Source organism: Ruditapes philippinarum, unplaced genomic scaffold, assembly GCF_026571515.1.
Source record: "Ruditapes philippinarum isolate M1 unplaced genomic scaffold, ASM2657151v2 ctg910_1_1_1_1, whole genome shotgun sequence".
Lineage (NCBI taxonomy): Eukaryota > Metazoa > Mollusca > Bivalvia > Venerida > Veneridae > Ruditapes > Ruditapes philippinarum.
The window spans coordinates 217848-238466 of record NW_026863552.1 but is presented as its reverse complement, the minus strand read 5'-3'; the positions used below and the strand labels follow the sequence as shown (position 1 = coordinate 238466).

Genomic DNA, 20619 nt, shown 5'->3' with positions numbered 1-20619 from the left:
ATACTGACACACAAAACACACTGACATAGGACACTACTGCAATACTGACACACAGAAAAATACTGACACACAGAACACACAGGCCTATACTGCAACACTGACACACAGGACACTACTGACACACAAAAACTACTGCAACACCGACAGACATGATACTACTAACACACGGGACATTACTGACACACAGGACACTACTGCAACACTAACACACAGGACACTACTGACACACAGGACATTTACACACAGCACATTACTGACACATTACTACTGCAACACTGACACACAGGAAAGTATTGACACACAGGACACTACTGCAACACTGACACCCAGGACACTACTGCAACACTTACACACAAGATACTACTAACACTGATACCAAGAGGATACTTCTCAAACACTGACACGCAGGGCACTACTAAAACACTGATACGCAGGGAACTGAAAAGGTCACAACTCATACACTGACACACAGGAAACTTCTTGCGCACTAGGAAATTGGAACACATGGACTTTTTGAAAGGCTGCCTTACAAACTTACGAACGCAGGGTTATTTACTTATTCTTCGGGTTGATGTATATCATTGCTTTTCAAGTTATTAGGCAGTTATTGCTCGTAGGATACTTAAATATGCCCAAATGTCAGCAAGAGCAGTTCTGCATGTGGAAGGAATTGTATTTTTCAGACTGTAAAAATGAAACAAAAATTTATAGACGATATTTGGTGATTGGTAATTTCACTAATTTGTATGAAGTTTTCTTCTTTTCATTACTTTTGAAATTTAAGTTATTTATCAATTTCAGCTTTGCTTTTCTCTAAACAGCCCTGCCAATGTCAGAATTGTCAACAATAATAAATTATCACTGTGAAATTATCAAATATATAAATTTTCACGGATAAATCAGTAATCCACTGAAAAACATAAAATAAACATATATAGACCGGTTATGTAAAATATTTGATTATGTGACTAGCGCCTGTGCATCTGCATAATCGATTTGCTGGTAGTCAATTATATTTATCTACTAACATATTTTTCCCTTAAAATTTATACAGCAGAATATAAAAATGACTAAAATTACTCACCTTTGCATTAGAAATGCTGGAATTGAACTAGATCTAAAATTACAATAAACGTTTGGGTGTAATGTACATAGTAAATATAAAATCACCTTAGGTCTGCTTCTGTTTTATTATATATATTTAATAGATACTATGTATACAAATAATTGGAAATGCACGCAGCACATTTATCAGTTATCTTTCTGTTTTAATCCTTTCATTCCCTTATGAAAATGATGAAAGTATTCATATAACATAGATTATGTCTAAAATTTAATATGCGATTGTAACATATACATGTATAAAATATAAATATCAAAATTCATCAACATCACATTATCGACTTTTCAGAAGGTTTATTCTAGAAATTCCCTTACATCTTCCGTATTAACATAATTGTGTCCGGTCTCGGCCTCCGTATCAGAAATTTCCATTGACCGTTCGCGCAAATTGTCGTCACAAACTGTCATGGCCGAATCATCTCCTGAGTCGCGTTCAGATACAGTGAAATCGCCCTCATTTTCTACTTGTTCAATGTTGTCAAATGCATCATTCAAAAAGGACATAGTGTGCTTTTGCCTTTTTCGCGGTATGCGCACTTTCGCATAAAGATCTACATCTTTTCCGGTTGTTTCACTATGTAAATTCATAATATTTTCATTTTTGTTATAGTGTGCGCTTTCTTTAGATGTTGATGAATCATCTTCCGTTTTGCTGGACTTTGAGCTCCCTTCTTTGCTGTTCCTGTCCGAATCCATTCTTGCATACATATTAATTAACTCATATGGATTGATTGGGGTAGAGGAAATGACGTCAATATTTTCGTGTTCATTTTGTTTTGATTTTCGAATTTTTTCAAGTCTTTGACTTTCCGTTAGCTTGTATCTGGTGTCTCGTTGTCTCCTTTTCCGACTTCGAATCATGCAGATTACAAAAATAACAAGAACAATAACCAGACAAATAGGGACAACAATTTCAACAAGAAGTATAGGATCGATCTGAGATTCAGTTTTTCTGTTATTGGCTGCGGTAGTTGGTGTTGATGATTTAGTGTTTGTTGTCGTTGGCAAACTAGTTGTGGTCGGTAGATCCCGGTATATAAGAATTGTAAAACTAATGTTTGTTTGATGAGAAAAAGTAGACTCTTCTGTCGCCTACAAATAAAATTTTAGGAAATTTACGATTAATACATAATACACAGAACTTGAAACTAAAGCACTAAATAGACGATTAAAGTGAGGTAAACAAATAGCTTAGATTATAATATAGTTATATTTGTTGGTGATTATAATAAGCACTATGCATTACTTGTTCGGCCATTGATTTGGCATTACTATTGCACAGTCGTTGTGTTATCTTCAAATTCCTAAGTTACTGACATTTATTTTCCTTTAAAAAGTAAAAGGACTGCAGCTCTACTGTATATATTTTTTAATTTACGTACACAATTTTACAAATGAAAAATATCTTAACATGTCCACAATATACAGCGAAAAAATCAATATAATATGTTCACAAATAACGATTCTGTGGAAATTGCAAACTACAAGGGGTACACGACCCGGCCCACGCTAACAAAACAATACATACACAATACAATACAATGTTCATGACGTCGTAAAATAAATACATGTCACAAGCGCCATTTTCTACGGTGGCACAAAGGTGGCCACGAGATACTATGCCGTGACCACGAGTCACTTAGTCGTGGTCACAAGATAGCTAAGTCGTGGCCACGAGATACTTTGTCGTGGCCACGAGTAACTAAGTCGTGGCCACGAGATAGCTAAGTCGTGTATGTCGTGGCCACGAGTTACTAAGTCGTGGCCACGAGATAGCTAAGTCGTGGCCACGAGATTCTTTGTCGTGGCCACGAGTTACTAAGTCGTGGCCACGAGATAGCTAAGTCGTGGCCACGAGATTCTTGGTCGTGGCCACGAGTTACTAAGTCGTGGCCACGAGATAGCGTAGTCGTGTCCACGAGATACTATGTCGTGGGAACGAGATAGCTAAGTCGTGGCCACGAGTTACTAAGTCGTGGCCACGAGTTACTAAGTCGTGGCCACGAGATACTATGTCGTGGCCACGAGATAGCTAAGTCGTGGCCACGAGATAGCTAAGTCGTGGCCACGAGATACTATGTCGTGGCATCAGACATTAATTTTGACTATAGCTCTTGGTTGGGACAATTTTGTGATTGAATTGGTCATTTTGTACGTACTACGGCCTGTTAACCTTGTTTATACGATAACATGAGAAGGAATAAGCTCTGGTTTATTTTATTTGGAAGGGAGATTGCCCATGTACAGTAGATAGCATATAAGGTAAAATCCTTGTCTGATGAATAATTTAGAAGGGATAAGCCATGGTTTATATAACCCAGAAAGATTCTAATAATTTCGAGGTCATTGGATCAAAAATCAGGGTCGCAGTGACGCTAATTGTAAAATTATTGGCCAGTCAATTGGTTGTATAAATGGCATTTTTACAGGCTGGTGAAGTAGGGGAATCCTTGTACTATATAGCACATGTCTAGTTAATTAGGGAAATTCATATAAATGGTGTAATCTGATTGGTTATTTATCTCGTGGCCACGACTTAGCTATCTCGTGGCCACGACTTAGTAACTCGTGGCCACGACATAGTATCTCGTGGCAACGACTTAGCTATCTCGTGACCACGACTTAGTAACTCGTGGCCACAAAAATAGTATCTCGTGGCAACGACTTAGCAATCTCGTGGCCACGACTTAGCTATCTCGTGGCCACGACTTAGTAACTCGTGGCCACGACATAATATCTCTTGGCCAAGACTTAGCTATCTCGTTCCCATGACTTAGTAACTCGTGGCCACGACATAGTATCTCGTGGCCACGACTTAGCTATCTCGTGGCCACAACTTAGCTATCTCGTGGCCACGACATAGTATCACGTGGCCACGACTTAGCTATCTCGTGGCCACGACTAAGTAACTCGTGGCCATGACAAAGTATCTCTTGGCCACGACTTAGCTATCTCGTGGCCACGACTTAGTAGCTCGTGGTCACGACATAGCATCTCGTGGTCACGAGATAAATAAACACACACACACATGTCACCTTTGTGCCTTCGTAATTTTCTGAAAGTGTTCTCCATATAGTAAACTAGGTGTCTGAATCATGTCGACGCAAGAAAGAAAGCGACCACATTCTCTTTCCACTCACCGAAAAAAAGCCTTAAAGCCGACCACTTTCCATTTCCTTATAATGTTATCCAGTATTAATTTACACGTGTCATCGTACGTTCTAAAAGCAATATGATTATGTACAGTAATTTCAGTAAAACAATATTTTGCAAATGGCGGCGTGGCCGAGAGGTTAACGCTTGGGACTAGTAATCTAAGGATTGCTGACCGCGTGGGTTCAAACCCTGTCAGGGGCAAACCGTTGTTTCCTTGAGCAAGAAACTTTACATTCATTGCTTAGTACTGGTTGGTTCCAGGAACGGATTCGAGAGTGTTTCAATAAGCTTATAGCTTCCAACACAATCGAACTAAAATAAATTTGTATAAACTAAACAATATTTATCAATTGAAAAGTATCTTTTTCTAATAAACATGGGCTATCATTTATTAGAAGCAAATAAGAAAAACAATACTTATACCGTAAATCATTAACATATTGTTTTGGTTTGTTTTTGAAATCATTTATATATAGTTAAATAAAATAGAATAGCATAGAATAGTGTTTAAAACCATGCATCATGTTCAATTCTTTGATCAAAACTGAATAATTAAACCCGCAACATGTCGGACAATTAAAATGTGTCACTGGTGAAAAGATATATGGTGTTTTTTTTCATTAAAACAAATTTATGCTTATATATTAAGCGATTTGTCCAGAAGAGATGCTGTGTTATGCCAGAATGCTATGTCGTTTAAAATGAAATAATTTTTGGTTCTTTGGATTTTTTGGGGTTTTTTTGTTGTTTTTTTTTCATTAAAACAAATTTATGCTTACAGTGACATGTAGAGTGATGTTTTTCAGCACGTCACTATCTGTCCAAGTAGTGAAATTAGCAAATGGCATGACAATTTCCACTTCTCCTGTAATGTTATTGATCCGAATGTTCATGGCCATATCGTGGTCACTCTCTAAAATAATATATGCATACATCATTGATATCATACACAAAAATTTGTTAACCGGAGGCATATAATATTTGTGTGTTACCGGTGGTTCATCTTTCAAATGCACAAAGGACATTGTTAGGTGACAACTCCAACGACCAATTAGATGGTATCTTCCAAATTATTTGGCTAAACGTTGATCCAGCTAACATTAAATCACAGATAAATTATCAAATGAGCTTTACTTCCTATCAGTCAACATATGAGTCAAGAGCAATACCTCTAGAAATACTGAATAAATCCACACGTACACAACTACACAACCTGACTAACATTTCTGTAAAGTTTCATGGCTCAAATAATGTTTAGTGTCCAGCTTTATTTGTTATCCAAGAAAACGCTGTATTTCTTCAAAATTCTGTGCGTTAATTTTCATAGAAGTACAAAAGTCGATACTATATCGAATTCCGTCCATAGTCGAGTTCTATTTTTCATAGTACTTCATAAAACCGCATAGTATTTATCCGTGCTGTTCTACAGAAATTAGAAACATTCTCCTGTCGCTATCGCTCCCGTCGAAGTTTCTTATTTCTGTAGTTCTAACAGCACGGATGAACACAAACATATAGATCTACTTGGGCTACGTATATGTAGTGTTCATCCGTGCTGTTCTACAGAAATTAGAAACTTCGACGGGAGCGATAGCGACAGGAGAATGTTTCTAATTTCTGTAGAACAGCACGGATGAATACTAACATATTTAGTGTCAAACTTTATTTGGCCTCATTATCATTCACTTTAAAATATTACGTCACTATGCGGTTTTATGACGTACTATGAAAAATAGAAGTCGACTATGAACGGAATCCGATATAGTATCGACTTTTGTACTTCTATGAAAATTAACGCACAGAATTGTTAAGAAATACAGCGTTTTCATTGGATGACAAATAAAGTTGGACACTAAACACAATTTAAGTTGAAAAATGCAAATTTTTATTAAATCAAGGGCAATAACTTTGACAAAACTAGATTAATCCGCACGCGAAACCCCAGATACACAACATCATATGCTGATCATCATCTTGAGGTACATGCGACACAACATGAGAACGGACGTACGGACACTAGCAAATCTACCCCCCCCCCCCCGCACACACACAAATGGATCAATCTAACTTTAACTGTGTGCAAAAAATGTTGTCATCCATGAATTAACCTTTCATTCCAACACTTGCATGTATTTCAATCTAGTTATTTACAAACCTTTGCTTTACTAGTCTACAGGTCTTACCTATTGCGTACACAATTTCGGCATTTATCCCTGTATCTCTGTCGATAGCAAATATTCTTGACGGAAAAATTGACAAACTTCCCTGGTAAGAGAAAAATTATAAATGATAGAAGCATCATCATCTGATAAACATATTATTCGAATAAATATTCATTTACAAATAATAAAGAAATTGAGAAAGTGAGTTAGCCAGATTAATGATGGATCACTTTAGAACAAGATTCCAAGAAATTAAAATCTGTAATAACAACAATCTTATGCAGCCATGTTGTTTTGTAGAAATATAAGTTCATATAGTTCATATGCACCCAAACTTCTTGATATAAAATAATCCTGTTGCAAAAAATCCGGTAATGGCTTACTTTGAAAGAGATGACAATAGAAATGGAAACAAATAAGAAACAACTACTATTTGGGTGCAAAAGGCAGGTATGACTTGTGAATGCGGACATTAAAACTATACATGAAAAGTATCATTCAGAAACAGACAAGAAGAGATCATATAGTTAATTTTATAGATTTAAATCTGTCTGGCTAATAAAGCCGTCAATAGCAACTTGTGTTAATTTACAATATCAATATGTACAAATGGACAAATCGAAGAATGATCTTGCAGCAATTCTCTAGACAAGACAGAATATTTGTATGGGGAATGTGCATAATGTAGGAATAAAAAAGATATAAGAAAAACAATACAACGGGGAGGAAAGTTACTTCGCAGATCTGGCGGGAAATAAAGGGATTTAAATAGCACCGCATAACGGTAGTTAGTGATGATGTGAAGGTTGTTACCGTAAAATAAAGTGAGCAAGGCCCTTTTCAACTGTTACACGATGGAATTAAGATTGAGCCAGACACAAATATATAACATACGGACGACGGAATTAAGCCAGACACATATATAACATACGGCAACAGTATTTATAACTATAACTCAACTGAAAGACGAGCAATGTACATTGATTTCAGCGATATAATCATTAAAATACCATCATAATTTTGAAGCAACTCGGCAACAAATCTGTTTACATACTGGTGTGCCCTATACATTTAAAGCAGCAAGCATACACTTTCACAAACTATTTAGTTTGCCTCATAATCCAGCTAGTAATTGAGCATATTTCTCCACATTTTTTTCTGATTGCTCAACAACAGTGCATTGTATATAGATAGGCAAAATTTGTTGTTCATGAAAGTTGCCAAACTTAACCCAATTCTTCATTTTTTTCTCATAGGCACGTAAATAAACCAAAATCTTTTTTCAAAAAAGCATTGTTTTCTGAATGTATAGATCTTTTGATATTTTTTTTTATATTTCTTTAAGATTTTGCCCCAAAAGCGTACAGCAATATGCATTATGACATTTTATAAACTGGCTACTGTAACAGCGTTGTTTGATCAATCGAATGTCATAATTTTCATATTTTCTCCACATGGTATTTTCAAGTTATGTAGACATAAAATACTATAAGCCTATACTAAAATCGTTTACTTGATGAAATACCACTATTTTTCCATACTGATTTAACACGGCAAAAGTACAGTATACGGGCAAAAAGAAGACTTCTACAACATTTTTTCTTCTCATTACAAATTAAAGAATACCTGATAGAATCTATGTGTTATAGCTGAATATTCTGTCACACGACATTGTTGCGATGTATCTCGACATGACGCGAGTCTAAACTCTGGTGAATTATCGTCAATGTCCTCTACAGTTATATTCACCGTGGTAAATGTAATACGGCCACCGTCATCCTGTATTTATAATGCAGTGTAAAAATTTTCTCGTGCTTCATAAATTTCTAAAAGCCTAAGTGTGTATTGTGTATACAAATATGTTAGAAAAGCATAAGCCTTTATCTTGTATGCACATTTGTTAGACCTTGTAAAAATTGTTTACGTCACAAGTGTTTATTTTGTATGAAAATATGTTAGAACTTTCTGGCATTTTATATTTCTTTTATGAAAAGAAAATAAGTTTAAAAAAGGGAGTCACATCAACCTTAAATTTGTGAGCACCGTCAAACTTGCCTGCGCTGAAACGTTTAGAACGAAATAATTTCTCAATGGAAGATTTTCGTAATCTAACTCAGTACTAGTTGTTATGCTTCCAGTTTTATTGTCGATTGTAAAATGTCCTCTACCATCAAACTAAAACATAATCAATTCAATGCATTTCAACAATAACGTTTTTACCAATAATTCATTTTAAGAAAATATTTTATTATGAAGAAATCTCAAAAGATTGAAGAAACAAATTCTATTTCATTGTCTTAATCACACATATGGAAGTGAATTATAAGATTTATTATTATTATCATTATTATTATTATTATTATTTTATTATTATTATTATTATTATTATTATTATTACCAACTGTAATTGTACGTACAGCAGTGATGCCAAAAAGGTGCAAGCCAAACAAAGACACATTTCCATATTTTATTTTGTCAGCATCAGTGCATTTGTCGCCGAGGAATAGAACTTGTGTCCCAATGGCAATTTCCTGTGAAGAGAAATATTCCTGGGTAGAGATAAACACAATGAGGTACAACTCTAAACGTTTTAAATGTGCTTTGGTTATTGTAAAATTAACTACGATAATAATAATGTCATTGATGCTCACTATGCCTCAGAAATTGTTGTTTCTTATTCTTATGAAAGGTTCAATTATGTTTTAACGCGTGATTTAATGTATAATGATGTTTATCACAGACAGTAAGTAGTGGACTGTTTCTTGACGAATTTGATCTCTGGAAAGCGATAACCGTTGAGTACCTCTTCAAGGTTGGTTGACAGCGTATACAGCTAAGGTAAGCTGTATACGCTGGACGTAGGTCACAAACTTAAAGGTATTATTATCATTATCCAATATTATCGTATCGGTATATATAAAGGAAGTAGTTAAAATCGTAAAATAGTCATAGTAATTGTAGTTGTGGTCAAAATAGTAGCCGTCGGTGTATTCGTGGCCAAGTTGTTGAAGTGAAAGTCGTAGTTGTAAAATCAAACTCCTACTGAATAAAACTTAGAACTAGTACTCAACCTGTAAGTTGTAGTTGTTTAAGTAGTCGTTGAAATTCAGAATACTCGTGGCCGAGGTTGTCGTTGTCGTAGTAGTCGTGGTCAAGTAGTCGCCGGAGATGTTGTCTTTAAATACGTAGTCGTGGTTGATGTCGTGACCATAGTTGTCGGTATATAGTCTTTAAAAATGTATTCGTGTCCTTGTCTTGGTAAGTCATAAGAGGTAGAAATCATAGTCGTAGTCGGGGTAGTTGCCGGCGTAGTCTATCAAGTCGTAGTTGTAATCTCTGTCGAAGTCTTAGCTGTTCTCGTAGTAATAGGTTGTTAAAGTTTATTTGTGCACTTTATTATCGTAGCCGTAGCCGTACTTCTCGACGTATAATTCGTAGACGTAATAATGAACGTAATCGTTTGCGTAGTCGTAAAAGTCGTGGTCCTAGTTGTAGCTGTCATTGTAATTATCAATTTTTTTTTTAATTATAGTCGTGGTCGTAAAATAGTCGTGGTCGTTGATGTAGACATAGTCGTCGTAGTTGTTGCCTAGGTGAAAATCTGTTTACATCTTATTAAAATAAGCTATAAACAATGATATGCAGCATATTGCCGTATGCAGCTAAGCCGAATATCGTGTTACAGTCAACGTTTAGTGGTTTCATATAAAACACATGTGACAGATGTGATCCTGGCCAAATGTCTACTTATAGAGCTCTGTAGATATAGATGCTTCTAGATTATTTATTGTACTTATTAAAAAAGGCAATGAATATGTTTAACTTACTTCTTTGACGTTTATGTAGAAAGGCGATCTATTAAAAACTGGATCAAATTCATTTACCGGTGTGATATTGATAGTTAGAGTCTGTAAAAAATAAAATGATAAATAAAATACTTGTATAATGTATTTGTGTATTATTTTGTTTCTATACTAGACTGAACTATTGAAAGTGAGCTGATTTATTAATTAATGTTTATACTCGAAGGTATTTATTTTCTAATGAAAACTTGGAATTCATTTCTCTCGTTTACTACTACTTTACTAACATTTTCTAATGTAATAAACAATGCTTGAATTACCTTTCGGATGCTGCCACATGTATAATTAACAGTTAATTTCGCATCCTAAAAATAAATAAAGTTATTATTAGTGAAAAGTAATTCCAATTTAATTTTACATTTTGTAACACAAACAATTACGCAGTCACATTTGCAACTGTGTAGGAGAAAGCATATCTACGGTTTAGGAAGTGAAATTGGGCAATATTTATAATGCTATGAAAACCAGGAAAACGGTCAATAAATGTCATTTAAAGCTCAAGGTTAAGGTCTTTTCAGCCTTTAAGAAGGTCTTGTCGAAAGGGTTGTTTTGTCCCAAGTATGACGATAATCCATTTATGAAAACATTATTGAAAATTCAATAATTTAATCTTTAAGTTTTAGGTCATAAATGAGCCAAGGTAAATTGAGTTTCATATATACATTTGTATATATAAGGCTTTATCCTAAAGAATGTTGCGTCTTAATATGAATTCAATAACAGAGTGAAGGCCAGATACAGCAAAATAAAAATTTCAATAATTTCCAAATCTTCGAAAAAAAAAAGCTCAAGATAAAAATAAAAATCTTAATTTGTTATTTATTTTTCTTTTGTTCATTAATAAATTTATATTTATTCTTTGACTTTGCTTTTCTTTTTCAAGAATTTAATAACAAAGTGAAAGTTGCAAACTGTCAAGTTTGACTGGTACGTGTTCTGATATACCTTTAGAACTTCTAGGTCCAAAGGTTTTGAGATCACGAGGACGTTCTTGTCAGTGAATTTAATATAGCTCTGATCCAGTGACGTCACATTGCAGCTAGCGGTCTCATTTCTCTGAAGAAGAACTGTACCTGAATATAGATACATGTATGTAATAGTTATAGTATATGAAACGAGTTAGTTATAACACTGGCTGGGGCGACATCAAGGGATGTTTCTGCAAAGAAAATGACGAGGCAGTTAGGCCGAAACTATTTTATTATACTCGGTACACTTTCAATGAGCATTTGAAAACTGTAAATTATATATTGCAGTACAGTTTTTCCATTGATTCATATAGGGAAAAAACTCGACTGCTATATAGCAGTTGAATTTTTTTTTGCACCTGCTATATATCGGTTGAGTTTTTTTTTTACAGAGGCTCCAATGGGGCATCGGTAACGAACATTTCGAATAATACAAACAAAGATAATCAATGAAATACAATTCATTCGCTCAAATCAAAAGGTACATCCGCTGAATGATTTATTTCCACTCGAAAAGTCCTTAAATCTTGAATCAATACTTTCTCCACAAGGTATCAGTTTACAATTCGTCTCTTACGGAATACCATAAACGACAGCCTACTGCAGAAGCAATGAAAACAACAGAAATGCAAACTCGGTTTGATTGAGTCTGTTCATGAGGGTTGATGGAACCTCACTATGTATATGTTAGTGTTCATCCGTGCTGTTCTACAGAAATTAGAAACTTCGACGGGAGCGATAGCGACCGGAGAATGTTTCTAATTTCTGTAGAACAGCTACGGATGAATACTAACATATTTAGCGTCAAACTTTATTTAGCCTCATGAATATTCATTTTATTACGTCACTACCAGTCCGCTTTACAAAACAATTACCTGAAAGGTGGGTTTAAAATTTGACCTTATAAACATGCATGATTTACGTCACTTTGCGCGAAGACAATGTACCCCTTGTGTTTCAGTTGCGGCATATGGCTGATGCGAGTTTCCATTTTAAATTGTTTTTTTGATGAGTCGGATAATTGTTACCTGATATGATTTATACACTTTGATGAATTGGACAACTGATACTCAGTAGCTATATCTTATATGATTTATACAAGTATACGCTAATTGTCATGTGTTAAACACGAGGTCACGTAATATATTTTCCAAAAAAATAATGTCTACTTTCACTTTCTGTCTACCGAAAAAAAGTGAATAGACACACTTTCCCAAACAAAAAAATACATCAACAAATTATATCAAAATTGTGAATAAATCTGGAATAAATCATGTTTTCCTGATTTGTTAATACAATTTGTTCATGATTCATTAAATGAATCATAAATAAATTGTGCTTTTACTGGAAAGAAAAGACCCCATTTATTATAGATTCATTACAAAAGACAGATTTATTAACCATTGATTACAAACATAAGATATATTCAATACAATTTATTGCAAATTCATTACACTTGAACTGGAATGTATACAATTTATTCATGATTTATTGGAAATAGAACTTTTCCCGATTGCATTTGATACCATTTATTACAAATTCATTACACTTTAAAGTTCTGAGATATTCGATCACAAGTTGTTCATGATTCATTAAAATCAGAGATTTTCCAGGATTTATTCATAACATATTCATTGTACTTCAGATGTTCATAATTTGCTTAATTATAACAGAAATTTTCATTGATGTAGGTCCTTTTGTTTTACTGTTCATAACAACTAAACCCCTCGATCTTAACTATACAATTTTTTTTTAATTTCCCTTTACTCATTACCGTACTTGTTTTTAATCAGTCACTGGAAAATATATATGGGTTTTTCAAGTCTCTTAGTTTAAGCATCACCATATTATTAATTCCATGCTCAGCGCAAAACGTAAAAAAAGAGTCAATTATACAATCTCGTTTTACTGTTAAATATGTCTAACTAATTTGCATGTAGATTTTATTTTTGAGTGATCAAGATCAGTTTTTGTCTTTCTTATTGTTAATACGCAATCTGATCCATACCCACGGCTTTTTATGATTAGATCAGTTAGCTATCATTATCAGTAAAAAAAACTGTCGAATAGATTAACGTATATGCGTAAAAAGGTAAAATGTCGTAAAAAAGCGACTTAATTCTCTCGGACTTAACATCTGTTGTTAGTTTATTGTTTTGAACAGCATGGCTCCCAGCCGCGCGATTAGACGATAAGATCTTGCAGGGAACTGCAGCATACCGAGCGCCCCCTATCAGCCGACAACAGAACAAGATTAATAGGAAACGAAATTTTTTTGCCATTTCAGAAAAAAGATATCTTACCATACAAACAGTTTTCTTTCTTTTGGATATAACTAATGATAGAAACAAACTAACTTACATCAGATTTTGTCATTGCAGCTGCAAAATAAGGAACTTTATACAATACTATAGTATAGCTAGGAATAACATTTCGTTTGCATTAATTCTATGCATAGGAAAAAGGCGGTTATTTTGGAAGATGAAAACTTGTGGTGTTACACAAAAATATGGATAAAAAACAATATCAAGGCATCTAGACTACTGATAGACGGTAAGTTCAAAATTTTCTTTTCGTCCTACATAGCGTTTTTAAAAACCTTCTAGATCTATATCATATGTAAGTTGACAAAAAATAAAATTTACTGGAGTAATGTGCAGATTAGGATAACGATCGATTCGCCCCATAACGACTCGCCCCATTTTAGTGACGATTCGTCCCACCCTAATGGCACCACCTTAAATTAAACATTTTTTTATTCATTTGATTTGGATTGAAAAATATTTATGATACAAGATACAAGTTTTAAAATATACATGCATGCACATGCATTGTTTATGAGGATTAGCGATATCTATGTACAGCCTATTTTAAAACATAAATCTGCATTGTTTCACACTGAGCTCATCAGCACATTTGAATGCGTTGAAAAATGATGTTCTTTTTTATTTTAAGTGACTTCAGAAGACTATTTTTCTTTTACTTAGTTATCTCGCAGAAAACTGAAAAGAGCAGCAAAGAAAGGACAGAACGTAAAAATCAGCAACTCTGATGAGATGGTAAAAAGCAGATGAACGGGAGATAATAAAATGCAGATGGACGGCTTCTTTGATCGTGAAGAGTTTGCTATTAGTTATGGGACGAGGGCATTCCAAGGAAATGACATATATGAATCTTTGAAGCGTAAGTATAGGGCTACATATATATTAATAATTTTAAAAATGACTTTTGTGCTTTTTAAATATTAAGTAAATGATAAAAAATAATACTTCTCAATCTGAATTTTGTTCATGTACATATAAGTAATTCAATGTCATAGCCTTTCAATTTCGTTTTAAATTTAATTGAAGCAAATGGTAAAAATCTGGACTTGCTACAAAATATTTGTTCATTCCTCTGTTGAAAATGAAATCGAACATTCACCCGTTTGTTTTATCAACAAATATTTATCTATCATCAGACTTTGTGAAATATACTGCTGGTTTTATTATTGAACATGTACAGTCCAAAGTGGTTGAGTCCTTTAGAGTATTTGGCTCGAGTTGAAATTCAAATTCAGATTGTATTGCAAATAGAACAAAAATATATTATACTTTTTTCAGAGTGATATGTCAGCTAGAAGTCTAAGTTTAAATTTTGATATTGTATTTATAAATATGATACTTTTTATGAGAATTTTCTTTTCTATTTCAGAGTATGCCATTCATTGCCTCAGTATAAAAATTCAACATTTAATGATTATAGGAATGAAAAAGGTGTAGCTCCAGACAAACACTACTGAAAAGGAAGGCAAAGATGTTTTCAGACTGACATAAAGCCCTAGTTTCTAAAACTAGAAATATTTCCTAACAGCAAGCACGAATATTTCCAGAATTATTACCCTTTACTTGTTTACCTGACATTATCTGTTTTATTTGCAGGGATATTTATGAAATGAGCTATGCACGTACATCATGAGTTTTCAATGTTATGATGTGGTGGCATAGATTTGTTCACAAATTTTAATCTTGTTGTATGTTCTTGATTAATCTAGTCAGCTTTTGTTTGTAAAAATAAAAGAAAAATAAATAAAATTTATCAAGATATGTTATTATTATTATTATTATTTTCATATTTTTCTCCGGAATTGACACCATCATTGGAACCTGCATTTATTCAAATCCATTAGATGAATATAAGCAGGCAAGCCTGATTTGTTAATGATTCATTAATACATTGAATTTCGGTTTATGGAAGAAGAAAAAATACAATTTATTAGTGATTCATTAACAATTTATTTGCAATTCATTAATGAATCAGTTGGTCAGCGAACCTAATTTATTGCCGATTGATTGACCTGATTTGTTGATAATTCATTGACTAAGTCAAGAAAAGGACCAAATTCATTACCCATTTGTTAACCTGATTTATTAACAATTTATAATAAGTTGGTAAATATGGACCCAATTCATTACCAATTCATTTCACTGATTTATTAACAATTTATTCATAATGCATTGGCTCATTTGCATGTCATTTCCATCTATAATAAATTGGGAATAAATGGTAAATTTGTTTATCATTTATTATACTGATTCATTCCTATCTTTTTTTTGTTTGGGTTCCTCTTAGTTACAAATTAATTAAGACCGTTTTCTACATTCGTAATAAAAAATATGAATTGCTTTTTTGTATTGTTTTTTACTTTAACACATGCAGTATCTTTTTTCGCAAAGATTGATTTAAATCTAAACTGCATGTATATCCTTTATCAATAAATGCAAAAATAATGTAGGTCATTTTTACTTAATTAATATTCAAAAGCGGCCCACGAAAGCGCATGTGCAAATTTATGCAAATGACTTTTTTTACAAACGCGATACTATGAAGCACTATGAAAAATAGAAGGCGACTATGAACAGTATCGACTTTTGTTCTTCTATGAAAATTAACACTCATTATTTTGAAGAAATACAGCGTTTCCATTGGATGACAAATAAAGTTGGACACTAATGCAAAAAATAGCATTATTCTAAAGTTTCTCTAGTGATATACATTTTCTTTGTCAAAATATTAAAAGTTTTACATTACCGTTAGACGCTGTCTCGGTCACTGTAACAGACGTAGAACGCTCCGCCCTCAACTGAAATACTATAAAACATGCATTTTTTTGTTAGGTTTCCTATACAAATCGACGCACTGAGACAAGTCCGAATAATTTTATGAAACGATTTCGATTTCGAAACAGTACCAAGGCAGTTTAAATCATTTACAACATTTAAGATTTGGCCATCATAGGGTCAGTGTTCTGTGGGTAGAACTTACGGAAAACCATTACCATTTAGTTTTAGTGGTATTTACCTTGAGTCCCCAAGAGTTACAATATGAATATAAAAGATCTAAATTATTTCTATTGCCGACTTGCCAACATGGCCATATCATCAGCGAAGATCAAAATAAAGTCATCAAAGGTCAAACCGGTTTCATTGTTGTCTTGTAAATAAAATTCTAAATTATCAACAAAGAGAAAGGATAAAATTAGAGAGATTATCTCTGAATATCTGAATAACTATAACATGACTTAATGCAAGATTTTACATTTTGGTATCTGTTATTATTATTAATATTTTACCTTAAATACTTATTTTATACAGTGTCAGCTATAATGCGTTACTATATTTACAGTTAAACATTTCATCATATCAACAATCAGTAATCGTTTATTTTAATTTAAATATTTTTTGGACTAAGAACAATAGAAAAATAGCATTCACTGTACGTAGAACGCCCTTTTCGAAAACCAACATGAGCATCAGATATGATATTATTACTTTCACAAAAAGTTTCAGTGATGAATATTTTCGAACTTACTGATGTTTTGCTTCTATATGTGTTAACATCATCAACGAAGTCCTTTTTATGCATGCAAATGTATAATAATTCCCTTAGTCCATTTCTCAGGATTAAAACCCAAATTTAAAATAGCATTGAGTATATCCAATCAAAATCTTCTATGAATATTCATTTATGTGGTGGTGGTGATGTTGGTAGTTTTCACTCCGGATCATGACAGAAAGCCACATTGAATTTACAAGAGCACAGTTCACCCACCGCATCATTCCTGTGCAGGCTGTCAAGCAGTTTACCAGTACTAGTTGCCTTCACTTTCGCAAGGAACTGATAACGTCTGTACATGCCAGAGCAAAGTTACAGTGCGAATGACCGTAGAACGGATTTCATGATCCAATGAAAGTTTCCTGCACCGTCTGGGAATCAAACCAGGGTCGTCCCATTCACAGTCCAATACTCTACCTATTGACCTAACCGGACGGTGATATTTTCATTCAATTAACAATCACTACCTTAAATTTTACCTCTTTTCAACAATTGAAAATTAATGAAATTTCATCTAAACTTATTAGTTGATTTAATTCTTCATATGGAGTATTCAAGACATTAAAAGAATGGTAAACACAAAAAATCTCAGCATGGATATTTGAACAGTTAATAAGATCGCTACTTATGGTTATTCCTTAAATTTATACATGTAACGGATGTACTGGATTAACTCTTAAAATACTTTTAAAATTGTTTCGGATTATAGTGCCTTAAATTTTCTTTTTCGGACATATTTTCATTGTAAAATGTTGTTGTTTTTTCTTTCTGCGTACATTTTTTTTTTACAATTACAATACATATATATTAATCAAAGTGCTGAAAGCACTGGATGCGACGGACAAGAAAAGGGGATTGCGTGAAAATGTCACAAAAGACCAAATCCATATCTGAGTTTAAAGCTTTGGAAAATGACCTCTTAAAAATACGGTCACGAAGATATCTTTTTTGAAAATTATTTTGCACCAAGAATTTTCTAAGTTCACAAAGGTCATTTTTCAATACAATTCTACGCCAAAGTTGGAAAATGACCTCAAATCATGATTCTATAACCGTTTATGAATTTTAAGAAGGATAAACATGTAGTATGTTTGTTGTTTTTTGGTGTTTTAATTTTGTTTTTTCCCAAAGTATCATCCGGAGCTTCTCTTGGCATTTTCGATCCCATATAAGGACCACCAAACACACTTCCTAAATCGTATTTATCGCTCAAGGAAATTTTCGACTCCTTTGACGGGCCTCTTGGTTTGAAAATCTTACTGTTTTTCTCTTTTTCACAAATATTTCCACTACTTTGTCTATTTTTCCGTTTATTTCCCATTCATAACTAATTAATCCATCATATAACACAAAGATTTAGAATGTACATGTATCCGTAATTATGATATGTAAATGCTTTATTTTAGAAATTTATCCTCTCATCACAAAAATCACGTGACACAATTGCTGAGTATTTTTAATTAGGTTACTGACGAGTACACGCTAAATCCCGAGGTCAAGGAAGCTACATTAAGTCAAAATTAAATAAGTTGAAAGTGCTATCAACCCCAGAGAAGTTTAACGTATGGTATCAAATTATGGGCATATACTATCATGTCAGAGTTTTTAACATGTTTTTTTTGTTGTTGTATATACAAACTATAATGACGTCAATAAACTTGAAATGTGTGTATATAAAATAATGATAATGGTAACCCAAAAAGGGAAAACAATCTCAAAAACGGCGAAAGCTCAGCTTAGCATCATTTTAGCATCATTAAAAAATGTTCCGGCCTGAAATACTGCATTTACTACATGAACAACTGTCAAACCTATATTGGACGAGGCGCTAGGTTTTGATGCTGTGTGGGAGTCCAATATAAAACCAGCATTGTACTCATCAATGTATATCACACAAAACGGTAATTACTGGTTATCTAGGAAAGTTAAACAGAATCGACGTAAGATCAGACAGGAGAAACAAAAGACACAAAATGGTGCTGTACTAGGTGATTTATAAGAAGCTAAGTATATTCGTACATGTTCTAGATAGAATATACTAAATGGGGTCTTTCAACCACATGAAAATGCGATAAAGTGGTGTAAAATTTAAACGCGCGCTTTAGAGCATATGGTTGCAGGAAGATCCATCAAGCTCAGTATGTCATGCTAATGCATGGTTGCGCGACCAACTAAAAAAATTCAAAAAAAAATCTCCTGAAATCATAATGATACATCATAAAAATACAATTAATATTAGTTATTTCAAATCATGAAAAATATTGTAAATATAAATAATATCGGAAATAACGGGAAAAATAAAGACGTACCTGACAGTATAATTATATAACAAAAGAGAAAAAATGATCCGTGTGTAGCCATGTTATCTTATGTTTAACTCTGAAAAAGTTCAAAAATTCAACATGGCGTTTTTAGACAGTAGTGCTAGCCCAGTAGGTCCTGTAAAAGTTAAAAGAGTATTTGCGCTGATATTTGTATTTTGTTTTCCGTTAAACTGTTATCAGTTGTTCAAATATAATCAATTAAGATTTGAATGAAAGTTTAAATATCCATGTACAATCTCGTTCAATTAAATCTTAGCCATTTGACATGTTAGGGTAAGCGGATATAAATGCTGTTTTGATAAATAAATCTGCAAACATTCTATACCTCAAACATGCGCAAGTTAAAGATAATAAACGTTGTTATCTATCTACACATATCTACATTTTATCTAAATGTTTACGAATATTTCCTGTAATAAATTAATATACAAATACAAAACACAAAACTGAAGAAAGGTAGTAAATTGAAAATTATTTAAAATGAATAGGTAGCTATCGCTGCCTGAGTAAAATCTAGATGGACTGTCAATAAATATAACAAGAAGTATCTTTAAAAAGATACTCGGTCGAAGTAAAGCTGATAAGCTAGCATATTTTGTTTTTTAAGTTTCCGATACAGTAGAAATGTAAGCAATGCTTGCATAATAATGACATAATAACTCCTTGAAGAAATCTTAAACAATAAGCATTATTGAAAAAGATACTCGGCCGAAGTAAAACTGGTTAACATGCAAAATCATGTTATTTCTAAGTTTCAATACAAAAAGAAATGTTAGCAGTGCTTGCCTAACAATGACATAATAATTAGTTCCTGTAGCTAAGAAAATACCCATTTTGTAAACTCTAGCATATTTATATTGATTATTTTTCAAAGTAGGGCAACATCTATTTTATGTATCCCGTTAACTTGTTTTACGTTTTATTGGCGACGCCGGTGAGCGGCGTCGTCTATTATGGAACGCTTTTTATTTTTGCCTATGGAAGGAGCTGTTATTATTAGCAGTTAATTTCATGTTGTGTAAATTAGTTTTATTTTGATTCGTAAAAATCAAGTAAAAAAATGTGTTGTTATATTTGTATTTAATAACTTTATGTAAAAAGCATGTGCATTGTGATATTATTTTCACGAAATTGCGGGTTAAGTTTAACA

General features: G+C 33.2%; 1 protein-coding gene and 1 long non-coding RNA gene across 2 annotated transcripts; one reads left to right on the top strand and one right to left on the bottom strand.

Moving 5' to 3' along the window:
- Positions 1-1171: 1171 nt before the first annotated feature.
- Positions 1172-19736, bottom strand: LOC132722475 (protocadherin Fat 3-like). Its single transcript, XM_060706981.1, has 11 exons — positions 19455-19736; positions 16342-16401; positions 11249-11376; positions 10564-10608; positions 10268-10348; positions 8858-8971; positions 8496-8615; positions 8067-8219; positions 6462-6543; positions 5058-5191; positions 1172-2214 (listed from the first exon to the last, which is right to left on the bottom strand). Exons 1-11 carry the CDS (start codon positions 19504-19506, stop codon positions 1417-1419), a joined length of 1767 nt encoding a protein of 588 aa, XP_060562964.1. The 5' UTR covers positions 19507-19736; the 3' UTR covers positions 1172-1416.
- Positions 13050-15420, top strand: LOC132722474 (uncharacterized). The gene is made up of 3 exons (XR_009624615.1): positions 13050-13824; positions 14259-14454; positions 14965-15420. It is a non-coding gene; the product is annotated as an uncharacterized LOC132722474 (long non-coding RNA).
- Positions 19737-20619: the final 883 nt, after the last annotated feature.

What these genes read in the sequence shown, in the direction of transcription:
- LOC132722475 (XM_060706981.1), bottom strand. Translation starts at nt 19,506, where the DNA reads ATGGCTACACACGGATCATTTTTTCTCTTTTGTTATATAATTATACTG. An exon ending in TTCTAAACGTTTCAGCGCAG is followed by an intron (nt 8,220 to 8,495) that starts GCAAGTTTGACG and finishes TTATAAATACAG; the next exon opens with GATGACGGTGGCCGTATTAC. An exon ending in ACATCACTCTACATGTCACT is followed by an intron (nt 2,215 to 5,057) that starts GTAAGCATAAAT and finishes TTTTATTTGTAG; the next exon opens with GCGACAGAAGAGTCTACTTT.